Source organism: Trichosurus vulpecula, chromosome 4 (genome assembly GCF_011100635.1).
Source record: "Trichosurus vulpecula isolate mTriVul1 chromosome 4, mTriVul1.pri, whole genome shotgun sequence".
In the NCBI taxonomy this organism is placed as follows: domain Eukaryota; kingdom Metazoa; phylum Chordata; class Mammalia; order Diprotodontia; family Phalangeridae; genus Trichosurus; species Trichosurus vulpecula.
Window position 1 is genome coordinate 405,286,637 of NC_050576.1, and position 16,276 is coordinate 405,302,912.

Here is a 16,276-nt window from a genome sequence, read left to right on the forward strand (position 1 = left end):
GAGGAATTGGAGAAAATTACTTTTCACCGAAGCTTTTTTTAAAAATCACATAACATAAAATGTGAATAAGTACAGCATTGTTAGCAGGAAAAATTAAGGACCATATGAAGGCTTCAGGGCATAAATTGTGTCAGCTAACCTTTCTGTGGTTTGTGGGTTGTAAAACTCATTACTTCTTAAATTTTCTCAGCATGCACTGATCATGAAAGGGATTTCACAGGGGATCTGAGAAACATTTTGAAAGTGTATTATAAACAAGTTTCCCCTTAATTTTACAAATTGAATCTCTTAGTTTGCCTTTTATCTTTAAAATGAATTCAATACTGTAAGAGAATTTCAGAAACCTAAAAGCTAATGCTTTTCTCTTCAGCATGAAAAAGGGGGGAAAAAAGCCTTCTGGTGATCTCTTCCTTTGATAAATTCACACAAATGGTCTGCATTTATGCTGACAGGATGACAGAAATGAAACTCCTTCCCACGAGGGAAATGATGCTGTTTTCAAGCTCCAAAGTTAAAATGAAAACTTGGGAGCTGGAACACATGCAGTGGTTCCATTCTAAGTGAAATCCCTGAAATAGTAGAGGAAAATTGCATTTTTTAAAACCACAGAAAACTGATATTCAACCTGCAACGAGCTATTCTGTAAAGGGCCTGATGATTGATTGCATAACTAATTAAATAAGATGGTCATTCAATATTTATTTTTTAAAAGAGGCACACTAAACTATATGCTTAGTCACTCTTTGTGTTTTTAATGACAAGGGGCTATAAATAATTTGAGACAGCACATCCAGTCCTAGTATTAAAGAACCAAGTCAAACTTTTTTTAAGCAAGACTTGTTCTTTCCACTTGCACATAAGGCCCTCTCCCCATTCAAAAAGCTTTCCCTCTGCATATGTGTGAGACTCTCTGCAGATATGTATGTGAAAACTGTCTGTCCCCATATTTAGAAGACACCACCTGGAATGAAAATAATTAGCTCATTTTGCCATTAATTTAAAATGTCAGATAAAAAAAATCCTCCAAAAGGCTGTATATGAGAAAGGTCATGATGAAGTTGGAAAGTCATCTATTTATCCTAACAGATGGGAAGATGAGAAACCTTTTCAGTGTTTCTAAGTGTCTTTTTGGAAACCTGATTTTACTAGTGCTCAACCCAAATTACAAAACAAAAACAGAAGGGCACTTTTATGTCAACTTACTGGCTTCACTCTGGCAAAGAGAAATATCCCACTAAACTAAAAGTGTAAACAAATATATTGAATAATGTCTTTATTAACTAAGTACTCTTTTGCTATAAAGGGAAAGGATTCACACTTGGAGTAATTTAGAGACACTGCATTCTAACATTTGGTGTAGATAATGGTTTTGAAAAGACTTTTCTTTGGGGGGATTGGAGGGAAGCTGTGGAAAATCAATATATGTCAAGTCATAAGAAAGAGAAAAGCATGATTTCAGAATTGATACATGACACAAGTTTCACTATAGTAAATTAAATCCAGTTAGTATGCACTTATTTATTATTTTTCATCTTTTATTTAGTGAACACATTGTTTTGAGAAAATGACAGTGAAATACTGTAGGAATTTGTAGAGTTGTTTTAATTTAATCAGACAGCCTTCTTTGGAAGGTCAACAGAAAAAAAAGTGAAAATGATCTATTTATAATGTACCCCAGGCAGAAAATGTATGACCAAGAATCACATAGCATATGTCTCAAAAAGTATTTTCCTAGCTATTCAGCCCCATAGGAGCATTTACACTGTGATTCACAAAGACAGAATCCCAGGTGGTTGTTTCTGACAACCAGTTGTCAAAATACTCCTTTTGCATTTCAGACACCATTCACAAACAGTGAAAACTAGAAATCCAGTAGATAAAATTGTTAGAAATCAGGCTCTAAGAATCATATTAATAACTTTTATATTAAAGGTAGAATACACAGTACCAGACAGTAAATGGGCACTGGGTTATTTTCAAATCATTTCTCGTCATATCCATTTTTAGTTATTTTTCAACAAAAGAAACATTTATTTTATTAAAGAAAGATCATTTGATGGATCTTAGCTTTTTCCACTTGGACTCACAGCCAAATCTTGATCAAAATAATTTTAAAAGTATAAAAATATAAAGACGTTCTCGTTGAGGGACTTTCTCTTCTGTTAGATACCACTACATGGGCTAGTAGTGTGTTACAAATAACAAATACAGCTACAAAGAGGAGCTCTGCCATTAGATAAATATTAAAAGGAAAACTGGACCATTCTAAGGGACGTGAGCAAATCTAAATTCTTTAAAATCTCAATCTTCATGAGCATAGAGGGGCAGGAGTTACAGGGTGAGTTTTTAAGCATATTATTTGGAGAAAACAGGAAGAAACTGAAAAATAATAGGCTCTTCATACAAAATATGAAATCAAAGCCAATTATATCATTTCACAAATGAAAGAAACATATTTAATAATGCCTGAAAAAAGACTGAGGGTCCTGAGGGACTGTAAGGTCCAGATTGCACAACTATAACAGATAACCTGGCTCCTTATGTCATCTTCATTTTAAACACCCATTTTTAAGAGCAAACATGGGATATCTTAGAATGATTCTTCCTGGACATTAAAGAGTCAAGTCAATATCTTCACAGGATCTTAAATATGGAGTTATAAGGGTCCTCAAGACCAGTACAAACTCTACATTTCACAGATGAAGAAACTAAGGCTCAAGAGCTTAAGTCATTTGTCTACAATCACTCATAAAGAATTAGAACCCATAGTCTTATCTTTGACATCCCATAGTATTCTGCATGAGGTTGCACAAATTGCTTGGGAAAACACCGAAGGTATGTTGATTAGTCATTTTTCAGTCGTGTCTGACTCTTTGTGACCCCATTTGGAGTCTTCTTGGCAAAGATACTGAAGTGGTTTGCCATTTCCTTCTCCAGGTCATTTTGCAGATGAGGAAACCGAGGTAAACAGGATTAAGTGATTTGCCCAGAGTCACATAGCTAGTAAGTTTCTGAGGCCAAATTTGAACTCAAATCTTCCTGACTCCAAGCCCAGCCAAGTAAAAATAGGTATTCTGGGGAAATGACAAAAATAAAGGAAAGTGTTGGCCTGTATTCTGAATCTGCCTCTTTACAGTGAGTCTTTGAAAGAGATTATCACCAATTCTATATTCGCTATAGTTCTCAACCAACTCACAACACACTTTCTGTTTATGTATTTTACCACTGATAAAAACCTTAGTATGCAGTCAACTTAAAGAAGAAATTATTTCTACTTCGTGGTTTCAATGAGCATTATTTTTGGTAGAATTCAAGTCACAATATCTTTTGCAATATCCTAACTCAAAATAATATATACAGTATTTGCAATACAAATTGTTATAACTTTTTAGTAGATTGTGATTTTTTTTTGCAAAAAGTTTATCTTTGAGTACTTGACATTCTGAGGATACGGGATATATTTATTCATAGATATTCTTAAAAAATAAAGGTTCTTAATGTCAGTATCAGTTTATTAACAATATTGCATAACTCAAAGCAATAGTGATTCTTTTTCTGGTTTGTTCATTAATTTAAAAAAAGACAAACAACAGGCAGCGCAAGTCTGGCTAATTCAGCATGTTTTTATTCCTTTCTCTCTCCCTCTTTTTAAAAGAGTTTTAGCATAGTCGGGGGAAGGGTATCTTGAATCATATGGATATTGCCCATTATTATCCATTAATAGCACATATCAGAATGTTTTCTTGGCTGTTTTTTTTTTAACCCCACTGTCCCTACCCCCTCCCATCTGGGCTTCTATAATTTAAGTGAATTGCAGTTAATGATTAGTTGTACTATGCTTAATCAGCATATCAATAATACACCAAGTAAAGACTAAGTAGGTCTACTTTTCCCCTCTCAAAATGACACATGCAGACAGAATTTCTCTCTCTCTGATAGACTGACAGAATAAAAAGGCTTAAAATGGCAGGTGCCTTGTGTTGTGAATGCACAGAGCAGGCTGGAGGGGTTCTAATCATTCCACAGTCTGAGCAAGCCAAGCAGAGGCAGGGAGGTTGAAAAAACCATTAGAATCCAAAGACGTGGTCCCTGGTTCTGATTTCTTACTTTGCCTCTAGTCCTGTGACCCCACTGTTCAAGTAATTTCCCTTCTCTAAACCTGTTTCTTCATTTGGAAAAAGGAGAACCAGGAGATAAATGCTCATGTATTAAACCATTTATCATTAAATTATTATTTATTTGATATAATTAGATTAAATATTAAAATTACAAATAATGGCTATTCACTATGTTTCACTGAATTATTTATTAAATTCCAACTATATGGTAGGCATTCTTCTATGTACTGGTGATATGAGTCCAAAGAATAAAATGAGCCCTCTTCACAATGAGCTTATGGGAGCTAATGGGAGAGACAACTGTGTGTGTGTGTGTGCACATATACACACATATATATTTCTGTCTATGTGTATATAATAAAGTTAACAAATTCTTATATGTATGTCCCAATCAAAAGATAGACTGATAAATATATCATTCATAGATGGATAGAGATAGAAGATATATAGATTCAGCTACGTGGTATGGTGCATAGAGTGCCAAGGACTGGAATCAGGAAGACTTGAGTTCAAACGCTGCCTCAGGCACATACTAGCTGTATGACTCTAGGCAAGTCACTTAGCCCTATTTGCCTCAGTTTCCTTATCTGCTAAATGAGCAGGAGAAGGAAATGGCAAACCACTCCAGTATCTTTGCCAAGAAAACCCCAAATGGTTTCACAAAGAGTTGGACACAACCAAAAAACAACTGAACAAAACCCAGGTGAAGGTGAGGCAGGTCAAACTGGTGGGACTCAAAGAATTCTTATTATGGGAAAAGGAGTATATATTTCTTATTTTCAGAATAACATATATCCCGATTAGCAAGGCATTATACAGACTGGCTATATTTGGAATGACATGCATGAATCTGAAATAAAAGTGTTGTAGTGGATAGGAAACAATTTGGGGGAAAAACAAGCTTCTTTCCTCAACATTTATTAACAAGGACTTGATAGCACCACTTACTAATTATGATATGGCTGTATAAGATGATCCGGAAATCCATGAATAACTTTTTTAAATTAAATGTAATGATTTCAGAATTCTATATTTTTTCTGTTGTGGTCAGATATAAAACAAATGAAATAAAAGTTGAAGTGAATTTCGAAAACTGTATGACAAAAGAGTAAATTCCAAAATAATTGTTTTTTAGAAAGGTATTTATTAAGTTAATGGTAAAACATTTTTACCAAAACTAATAAAAATCCTTCGCTATGTCTTATATTACCTTTCATTAAAGGGGAAAAACACTATTAGTCTGAAGACCCATCTTCAGTATATAAGGCTGATTTTTGCCTATATAACTTAACACACTCAATTTTCTATTCATCCATCTCTAGCAAACATACATGCATAAAGGCACACATACATACACATACGTGCACATATAGATGCCTAACTTGCAGTAGAAAAATTACAAGCTTGAAATACAGGGGTCGAAACCAAAGGCTGAGGAAGTTATCTGACTCTAAGTAAGAAAAAACAATAATAAATTAAGCCACATACAAGCATGTTATTCTTTCCCTAAACAGCTTCCAAAGGATATTCCCTATTGCCCTTAGAGATGTGTTCCAGGGTTTCATGAACCATAGTGCCAGCAAGTCCTTACATTTTACCCAGATCCCATGGTGGAAAACCTAGCAAGTGTGCCATATCATTGGAATAATGTCCCTTCACATATCTGCATATTAATCCCACCCTATCCTTTGTTTATTCAGGATATATAACCCCAATTCCACTAGACAGCCCTTATAAGGCTTCTTTGGGGGATCTGGCACTAGACTATGAATCATGAGACTTTTCTTTTCTCCTAGGAATTATCTGAATAAGATCTCAGTCATTCAGATTCAACAGTTATTTTTTGCAAGATGGTGAGAGAAATACTCTTCTCAAGTCCACCATTTCACAAGTGAGTTATTAGTGTTTATGAAAACACAAAACACTATTCATGTGTACATACACACATATACACATTTATAACATACATACGCATACACATATATGATGGAATTGATTGATAATTGTAACTCGACTCATACCTGTTTTTCCTAGAATAAAACAACTTTATAAAACCTACATAAAATTATTATCCCAATAAAGACTCACTGGATATTTGTAACAAATCACTTTTCAAAAAATTTTCATCCTAAAAAAAAGAAAAAAGAAAGAAAATCTCAGTAGATTTTCATTCATGGCTTATGATGAGAACATTTTGAAACTTGGAAAAGGGGCTGGCATTCTCCCAGCATATTATTTAGTGAATCACAGTCCCTAGCGTAGCTCTATTAGCTTTACTTTGTAAATCACAAAGGCACTATTAGCAATGTTTCAATATGATGTGACATCTTTATTATAATGTTTTTTCTCTGAAGTTTAAGTTCATATTTTAGGTACCCAGCAGACAGATGCAGGACTGTTTACCAGGTTTAATTAACATAAAAATGACTATTAAAAAGATGTTCCCACCTATTACTACATCATTTTCATGGCAAAGAATAGTCACAATAACGATTTCAAATGTTAGGGCTTTTCTAGAAACTTAAATGACCACAGGTTTTGACATGTAGGCAAGTGGATGGCTTCCAAGAATAAGAAGAATTAACTAAACCAATCCAAAAATTGATTTTATTACACACTCAACGATAATTTAATGTGGAATGATTCTATTCCACCCATTTCTTTCTTAGCAATATATTATAGCATTTTAAATTAACAGTATTATCGGGGTGGGGAACCTGTGGCCTTCTAAGTCCTCAAGTGCAGCCCTTTGACTGAATCCAAACTTCACAGAACAAATCCCCTTAATAAAAGGATTTGTTGTGTAAACCATGGATTCAGTCAAAAGGCTACACGTAAGGACTTAGAAAGCCACATGTGGCCTAGAGGCCTCAGGTTCCCCACCCCTGATCCATTCCTCATGAAAATTCTAGTTTGATACCATGAATCTTGAAAACTTAACTTTTTTAAGTTTTAAAGTAACCACATCCGCCAAAAACTATAAAATGTTTTTGTACTTTTTTTGCTTTTATTCCCTCCCCCAAAAATTGGGGTATAGGGTATCATGACCAATTGGAAAGTCTTGTTTGTTTCTCTTCCCTGGAAGTTTCTAGGATGGCATGCTATAGCTATGCCAGCTGTTTCTCTTCTTGAACTTTTAGGCATCAGAGGCAGGGGAATCACAGTTGCAGGCAGATCAATAAAGCAAAGTTGTAGAGCAGAGTGTCTGCCAATGAAACAGTAAGAGGCTTTCTGAGGCAAAAAGGAAGCATAATTTGAAACTGAGAACTGTTTGTTGCATAAATTCTCCTAAGATTTTTGAGAGTGCAGAGATTAGAAAATGGGTGAAGGGCCAGGAAGAGAGAACAAGGTGTAATACGGTGATTATCAAAGGTTCTTACTTTTGAGAGTCTCCTACATCAAACATTTTCCGCTGAAGGGGAATGCCAATTTTTTTTAGCCTTTAACACTATTAAAATTTAGATGCAAATATCTTTTCTGGCCATACCCAACCCACAAATCCATATTCTCCTGACAATCAACTCTAAAAAATGACATAGAGACTTCAATGTCGATATAAATATTTAAACAGAGGGACAGCGTGACTTAGGGGAGAAAGGGATGAACTTGGATTTGGAAGACTTGAGCTTAAATCTTACCTCTGACATCTCATGTTTGACCATAGCAAAGTCACTTAACTTTTCTGAACCTCAGGGAACTAGCTCTCTATTTAATAAGTTACTAAGTTTGTACACATTGACACTCATGTTAAGTTAATTATGTTAACAATCACTGCATTTTTTTCTTCTACCAAGCTCCTGGTCGGCATTTCTGAATAATGTATTAAATGCAATCTGATACTTTTCCAAAGGGTTAAAATCTACAGTTAAAATTGGCTATGAGGACCCTAATTTTTCAAAATGAGTTTGCTTGTGCAAAACTGAGTTCTGACTTCATTCATCACAAGCACTGTCCTTTACTTTTATCCTAACCATTTGAATTGTTTTACACCTAAGAGGAAACCAGTCTTGGCTGCCTTCCATTCCAGAACAATTAATGAAACACAGATTATGTGATATTCTGCAGGATAAAGTAGGAGATTTGGCATTGTGTCAGTTTCAAGGTGTGCCAGGAAGAAGAACAGATACAAAAGTGACAGATACATGAGGTATCCTTAATATAAAACATTATTTGCAGAAAAAGGAACTGGTAATAACTTAAATGTTGTTATCTATAGGATCAAACAAGCAAATGACATAATGCCACTATTAAGTGAGTTCATTTGAAAAAAAAATTGTCAAGAAAGCCATATAAAACTCCTCTCTCTCTCTCTCTCTCTCTCTCTCTCTCTGTTCATACACAAACACACACACACACACACACACATATATGTGTGTGTATATATATATATATATATATATATATCCATGCATACATACACACACAACACACACACATATCACAATAGATCTCTACCTTGTCCACAAGCTATACTTGGAAATGAAGGGAAGAAATCTGTTTCAGCTTTCCTCCTATAATTTACAGAAACCAGTAGCTTTCAAATGTATGCCACCTCCCTCCCTCTCTTTCCTAGGGAAAGATACAGGGAAAAAAGGCATAGTCAAAGGGCTCACAATAAAACAACAAGAATCCCAAAAGACCACACACTTTGCTAATCCGTCTCTGGCTTGTAAAATCAATGTGAACTTTTTTGAGAAGCTTAAGATTTAAAGTCAGAACCCTCAAGTTGTTTGGTTTTTTTCCCCCAAATAAAATGGCCTACTTTCCACTGCTCTAGACTAGAAAACCTGAAATTATTTAAACAAAGAAATTTAGGAATATATGCTTCTCCTCTAGATACATAACTCAGGGTACCTCTACAGTCATTCTAGAAATAGTCATCAATGAAGCATTTTTTAAAAATTCTCTATTACTAACTGTAGAGTTATCAAACTTTTTAAAAAGCTGATTCAAAAATCTCTTTAGTGTAACTACTTAACAACTTGGAAAAACAGCATTCTACATCACTTCAAATGTTAAAATACTAAATATAACTTTATATCACAACTCAGAAATTTAAAACATGACAATTAAGACAATACAGACAATGCCAAAATAATCAGTTGATACAATCCATTCAGTAAAACCAATGTAAACTTCAGGGGGTTAAAATCAGTCATAATGTCAATCCAGAAACCCCACTGGATAGAAACATAGTCTCAATGTTTTTCACTCTTGAAATACTAAATATTTCCATACTCAGAATTTCAGTCAAAATACGTTATTATCTCAAGTTTACAAAAGCTTCCCTTTTTAGAACATCCCAGCTACCACTGGGGTTTTCTGAAGAAGCAATGTAAAAAGTATACTGTATAATGAAAAAAATAAATATGTATGTGTGTGTGTGTGTGTGTGTATACACATATACATAAATATCTAATGAACTTACCCCATGTGCTGGGTAGGAGATCCAGCCCAGCTCCCCTTGAATCGCTTTTGAATCCAGGAGATTAACTAAAAGAAAACATAGAAACAAAATTAAGAAGAATTTGCTATTTGCTTCTTTGCAATTAACCATAGATTTTGTTTTGGATTTTTTGGATTGCATTTATTTTAATGCAGACCTATGATTTCGCTGCTGTAAGAAATTGTTGGTATGTGATTTCTAATCTTAGAAGCTCTGGGAATGGTTGGGTAACTTGCCCAAAGCCATAAAACTAGTATGAATCACCTTCTTAACTGTCTATCTAGTATAATATAACCCACTATCTCTTAAGCAAAAGTGTTCCTTAACAAAAATCAAGTTTTTATCTGGGGACCCATGAAATAGACCATTTATTCTGGTAGCTTTGAGGTTCACTACGGAGATAAAAGAGCTATGCTTGCTCCTTACGTAATAAGGTGAATGCATGGAGAAGTGTATTTTTAAAACAAGAATTTTCAATAAATCTCCATCCAAATTAATTAAACGATAAAATAGCAACAGACCAATCCCATCACATTAGTACACTGAAGTTAATTCCTTTGAATAACCTTTAGATTTGAAAATAGTTTTACCATTTGAGTCAGTGCGTCTAAAGAAATGGATTTTGCTCTTTACTTATTATGGGCAAGTTATGCCAAATAAATAAAAAGATCATTTAACTGGCCATGTACATGATGGATTAGGGGAAGGCAGCCTAAAGTTTCTATAGCCTTGAAAAGATTTTCTACTTCTTTGCAAGTCCAGATTTTACTCAATGGCATAAACATCACTGAACAGAATAGCTTAAGTCATTAAAGTTGGTAATAGTGAACAAGATACATTGTGTTTGCTGCCTGCAGTAGGTAAGGTCTTTCCCTCCATCTCAAATGGTTTAATTAAATGTTTATTTACATTTATTTATTTCATTTCCCTTATTAGCCAACATCAAGAACTCATTTGTTGTTGATGTCGTAATTGTGTGGTAAAATGTTCATTTTCAATTATTCGTTTAACTGCCTTATTACCCAACACCAAGAACTCATGTTTGATACTATATCTTTAAATAGTAGCTCCTAGTCATATCAGGCAAAATAATTTAAAAAAGAAACTAGGGAGATGAAAAAAGATATTGGGTCATTTGCAATCGTGCTCAACAATTGTCAGTATTAATACAGGATTACATCTTTATAATTAAAGATTTTTACATGAATGAATGACAAATAAATTTTTTCCCAACGTGACAGTATTAGACTGAAATTAGTAAGCATTTTAGCCAACACCGAATCCTAAAGATTGACTATAAGATTATATAAACTATAAACATATTTATTAACATGATCCTGACCAGGTAGATCAATATGCAGCTCTAACAGAGAATCATTGCCATAGGCTCCAAATAAGCAACAATCGATGTGAAATATGAGTACACCATAGCGTATACTTAAATGTCATCAATATCGTACTTCTTGTTGTTTAGATAAGTGCTGCCCTTTCATCAATCATTTATAACTAATCTACAGCAACCATAGAGGGCATTGATATTATAAGGTAAAGGAAAGAAAGAAATGACATTCTTAATATGTACTGGAATTCTACATGCTCAGTTATAGCAGTCAAAGGAAGAACCATAAGCAGGGACAAATGGGGAAGAAAGAAGAGAAAGTAGCTTCATGGTCCCAAGAAAGGCTATCATTTTTTTTCAGTACCAGATGCTGCTGAATTGATAGGGAAAGAAAACAATGAAACAAATTATCTATTAAATTCGACATCTCCTTTGATTGTGTTATTATTTTCTCAAACAAGAAAACACGGTATTTTAACTACTGCAGAAAAGGTCACATTCGATAAAGAGCAAGTCATAAGTATTGTATATATTACACAGTACTGTACAAACATTATTAATGATATTTCCAGAACTGTGTTTTGCCACAGGAGATTCATCTGTAGGTGTAGCATGAGTCAAATCTTTACATTTTGTTTTGTTTTTAAACAGGATGCCACTCATTATTACAACTCTTAATTCAATCAATTCAACAAATACCTAGCAAATACCTAAATGTGTATGGCATAGTGTTAGAGACTGGGAGTATAGAGATGAGTTCTTGGCCTCAAAGAACTCATGTTTTCCCATGCTACTGGATCTCTAAGACACATATACTAAAAGAATGTGAAGTGCTGGGGAGAGAGAAGCAAACTCTGTGTGTGTGTGTGTGTGTGTATGTGTGTGTTGTGTGTGTGTGTGTGTGTGTGTGTGTGTGTGTGTCTGATTTCATCAATGTAGGAAACTCTCAGTATAGAAACTCCTTCCATTGGCAACTCACGGGTGTTAGTCTCTTTAAAAACACTTTTTTATTCATAACTTTTGTTTTCATATCACCAACATTTACCAATGTACTCATCCTAGTGTTCAGTAGTTTATAACATAAAATTTTAAAATAAAATGATTCAATAAAAGTAACCAACACATCAAAAACAAAGTCTGACAATCTATATAAAATTCCACACTCAGAGTAGGGAGGTAACATTTTCTAATTTCACAGCATTCAGTTTCAATTGATTTGTTGTTAATTTGCCTTCCCAAAAGCCATGCTCTCTAATCTGGATTTCCCTACCCCTACCACCACCACCCTCCTGAGTGCCAGCTGCCCTTAGGAGCTCCATAATCCTGTGCTAGGATGTTGCCGACAGAAGAACAACAAATTCTCAGAGAAGGTAAATTTCTAATGAACCAACCAAACCCAGATTAAACCCATTTTGAGTTCCACATCTTTCATCAAAGGCACATACCTATTTCCCTATGGGAGTCCTTTTCATCAGGGCTCCCATTACCCCTTTTCAGTCTCTAAGATTCAATCCCTCTCCTGTTATCCTTTTGCTAAAATAAAAAAACCCTACAGGAATTACCATCTCTTTGCTATTCACCCATGGACTTGGAAGTGGTGCATCATCTGTTCCCTCTGTCTCCCACCTCCTTTCTCATCATTTATGCACCCTTCTGTTATTCTGTCACATAAAATACACTGATTCATTTGTGAGGGAAAAGTGAGAGGATTTTATCCTTAATGTTTCATTTCTGATACTCAACCATCACTTCTATTTCTTTAAGTTCTGCTTAGATCATTATCTTCTTATATTCTTTTCAAAAGCCCTTTATCATCTTTTGTTTTTTTTTCCTCAAGGGTTGCTCTTTATCTCTTTCCTTTTTTAAAAGTAACTTTTAAAGATGAGATAATTGATATTATCACTTAGACTCTCCTTGGGAGCTGTACTTATTTACATTTCTTATGGTGTTTGCCAGATGGATATTCTGCTCACATCTTTTTCTTTTTTTCTTTCTTTCTTTCTTTTCAGAAATGCCTGAAATGTGTTTCTGTTGTTGAATATCCATCTCTGTTAATTGATGATTTGGCACAGATTTGCAGGTTATGTCATTTGGGTTGCAGCCTAAGCATTGCTTTTCAGAATATATATCCCATTCCCTTCTGCAATTTCTAGTACCTGCATAAAAGAGTCTCCTTTTATTACTTTATTTGAATTACTTTCCTTTCTATGTGAAGGGCTTTCTCCTTGATGCCTGCAAAATTTATTGTTTGTCTTTGGAATGATAAAATTTAGCTTGTATGTGCCTTGGAGTTTAGAGCACTAGAATTTTCTGGAGAAATTTGTTGTCTATATTCAGAAATCCAGGAAAGTGTTGTTTTATTCTACGTTGCAATATTTAGATTTTTTTTATTTGTTATAGTCTTCAGGAGGCCTATGATCCTTAAGCTATCTCTACATATTCTGTCTTCAAGTTTAGTCACTTTGGCTCATGGAGAATTCATGTAATCTTTTGATGTTGCCTTTTGTTTCTCCTCTGCCAGATTTTTCCCCTTTTCAGAATTCTTGTGTTTCAACTCTATTCGTATCTTTCACTCCATTAGAAAGGCTCTTTATGATAGAGACATTTTTTTTCTAATTTACTAATTAGTTTTTAAATTTTCCATTGAGAACTCTAAGTTCTGACATAGTCATTCCTAATTTCTTCTTTTATGGAAGCTCTGCTCACACAGCTACCACTTTAGTTCAGGCTCTATTTAAACTTAAGAAACCAACTTCTGATAATATCTAACTGATGAAAGTTATTAAGAAACAAGGATAGTGTGAATTCCACTAGGAATAGAGTTTTGCTAGGGAGAATATGGGTGATTATAACAGAATGATATCACAACTGTCACATGAAATTTTTGTATTTTAAATTATAAGTAGTTATTTTAATAAGATCATGCCTCTTATGAGCACAGTGCATTATTTGAATTTATTGGGCCCAGTCACAAATTGTCTTTAAGTATGTTCCATCCAACAAGAAAACCAACATGATACTTGTTTTTGCCTCCTTGCTGCTTCTTGAAAAAAACCTCTTTATGTAATCCCTATCAGAATAATATAAGGTACAATTACTTACATTATTACTTTTTGAAATATATAGATCACAGATGGTGTTTACTTCCCCATATCCCAAAAGAAGTTAACAAAGACAAGTTGTTTTACTATAAAAAAGACCTGAATTAATATCCTAACTCCACTATTTCCTGTGTATGTGACCATAAGTAAGTTATTTAATCTTCTTATCCTTCAGTAGTTTCCTTACCTATAAAATGGGGAGGCTGGACCACATAACATCTAAAGTATCTTGTAGCTTAAAGCTTTATAATAATATTATCATGTAATACTTTATAACAGAGTTTTTTTCTTATACAAAGATATTGTCCTTTTTAAAAAATATTCTAACTGGTCTTTTGTTTTTATATTACCTAGATTTTCCCTATCCTTTCAGAAACCTCTTCTTATTCCTCCCAGAGAACCCTTCCCTTGTAATGAAGAATTTTTTTTTTAAAAAAGAGAGCAAGAAAAGAAAACACATGCAACAAATGAATCATTTTTAAAAATCTGTCCTTATGTATAACAATCCATTGTGTGGATCCCTCACCTCTGCAAAGGAGTGATGGCAGGTTTCTTCTCATATCTCTTCATTGGAGATATGCTTGTTCTTTATATTTATGCAAAAATTGTTTTTGATCATTTTGTGGTTATTGTTTCTATTTACACAGTTTAGTCATTGTACGTATTGTTTTCCTTGGTCCTGCTTATTTTCCTTTGCATCAGTTTATAAAAGTCTTTCCATGATTGTCTCTAGTCATCATATTTGTCATTTCTTACATCCCAGAAATATTGTATTACATTCACATGCCACAGTGTTTTTAGCCATTCCCCAACTGATAAGTACCTACTTTGCTTCCAGTTCTTTGCTACCACAAAAAGTGTTGCTATAAATATTTGGTGAATATGAAGCTTTTCTTTTGGTTAGTGACTTCCTCCTTGGGGTAGAAAGCTGACAGTGGAATATCTTAGTAAAAGGGTATGGATATTTTTACCACTTTATTTATATTCCAAACTGTTTTCCAAGATGATTATTATGGCAATTCACGACTCAACCCACAGTATCTTAATGTGCCTGTCTTTCCACAATCCTAACACTGACTATTTCCATCTTGTGTTATCTTTGTCATGGATGTGAGGAAAAACCTCAGGGTCATTTTGATTTGCAGTTTTCAAAGAGATGAAAACAAAGGAAACATGAAAACTTTCACAAGTAATTTTCAATACAAGATATAATAATGTTGCATTTATTTGTTAATCTAGAGAGATCTGAATTGACAAAATATGGATCCGAAGACTATTAGAAGGATGGAAACGGGCATTTATGAAGCACCTACCACATTAGAGATGCTATGTTAAGATGTGATGATTAAATGAGATAATATCTACATTATTGTTATTATTTTTATAATATTTGAGGCAGAGTTTGAATCCTGCTTCAGACACCTAACTTACTCCGCGACCATGAGCAAGTCACTTAACTTCTGTTTTCCTCAGTTTCTTCAACCGTAAAATGGGAATAACTCTTGTGGAAGATGAAGAAGATAACCACTGATGAGGTGAACCTAATGCCCTATTCACAGAGGACATGATAGCAATTGAATCAAGTCCTAAAAGATTACAAAGCCTCCTCCTCCAGACGATGGATGAGTCCATAGCTGGTTCCGGAACTAAAAGCTTTTGGGAAACCATCCGATTTTTGTTATACTTTTCACTCTTTTTCAGTTGTGTCTGACTGTTCATGACTCCTTTTAGGGTTTTATGGCCAAGATATTGGAGTGGTTCTGCCATGTCCTTTTCCAGATCATTTTAACGATGAGGAAACTGAGGCAAACAGGGTTAAGTGATTTACTCAGGGTCAAAAGGCTACTAAATGTCTGAGGCTGGATTTGAACTCAGGAAGTGTTGTCTTCCTGACTCCAGGCCTAGCACTCTATGCACTGCACTATCCAGCTAACCTATCAACTATACAGTACTTCTGATGATTTCAAACTATTTGCTGTCATGAAGTCTATCTCTTTAACCCCCTAGTAATGCTATATTGCTATGACTCATAGAACAAACACTCTCATTTCAGAAAAATTCAAATTACAGGTAACATAATGGGCAAAGGAAAAACACATGGTTAACATAAGCAGGCTATGACATGGTATAAACAAAGACTTGCAAATGAGGAGTGACTTCAATAGATATTATTGAGATTCTCAATGAATTGGTACAGTTAAGTAGCAGAGATGAGAAGCAATAGCCAGACAGCTCGTGGGTACACTGCTACCACTGAGCTGCTAAAGGAAGT

The 16,276-nt window shown here is 34.4% G+C and overlaps 1 protein-coding gene across 1 annotated transcript in view; it reads right to left on the minus strand.

Annotated features, from left to right (window-relative positions):
* EPHA3 (EPH receptor A3) overlaps positions 1-16,276 on the minus strand; it is a 519,117-nt gene that overhangs the window by 485,134 nt on the left and 17,707 nt on the right. Inside the window, exon 2 of the mRNA XM_036757104.1 lies at positions 9,547-9,611. Within this exon, the coding sequence (XP_036612999.1) occupies positions 9,547-9,611 (65 nt within the window). The remainder of the gene's footprint in view (positions 1-9,546; positions 9,612-16,276) is intronic.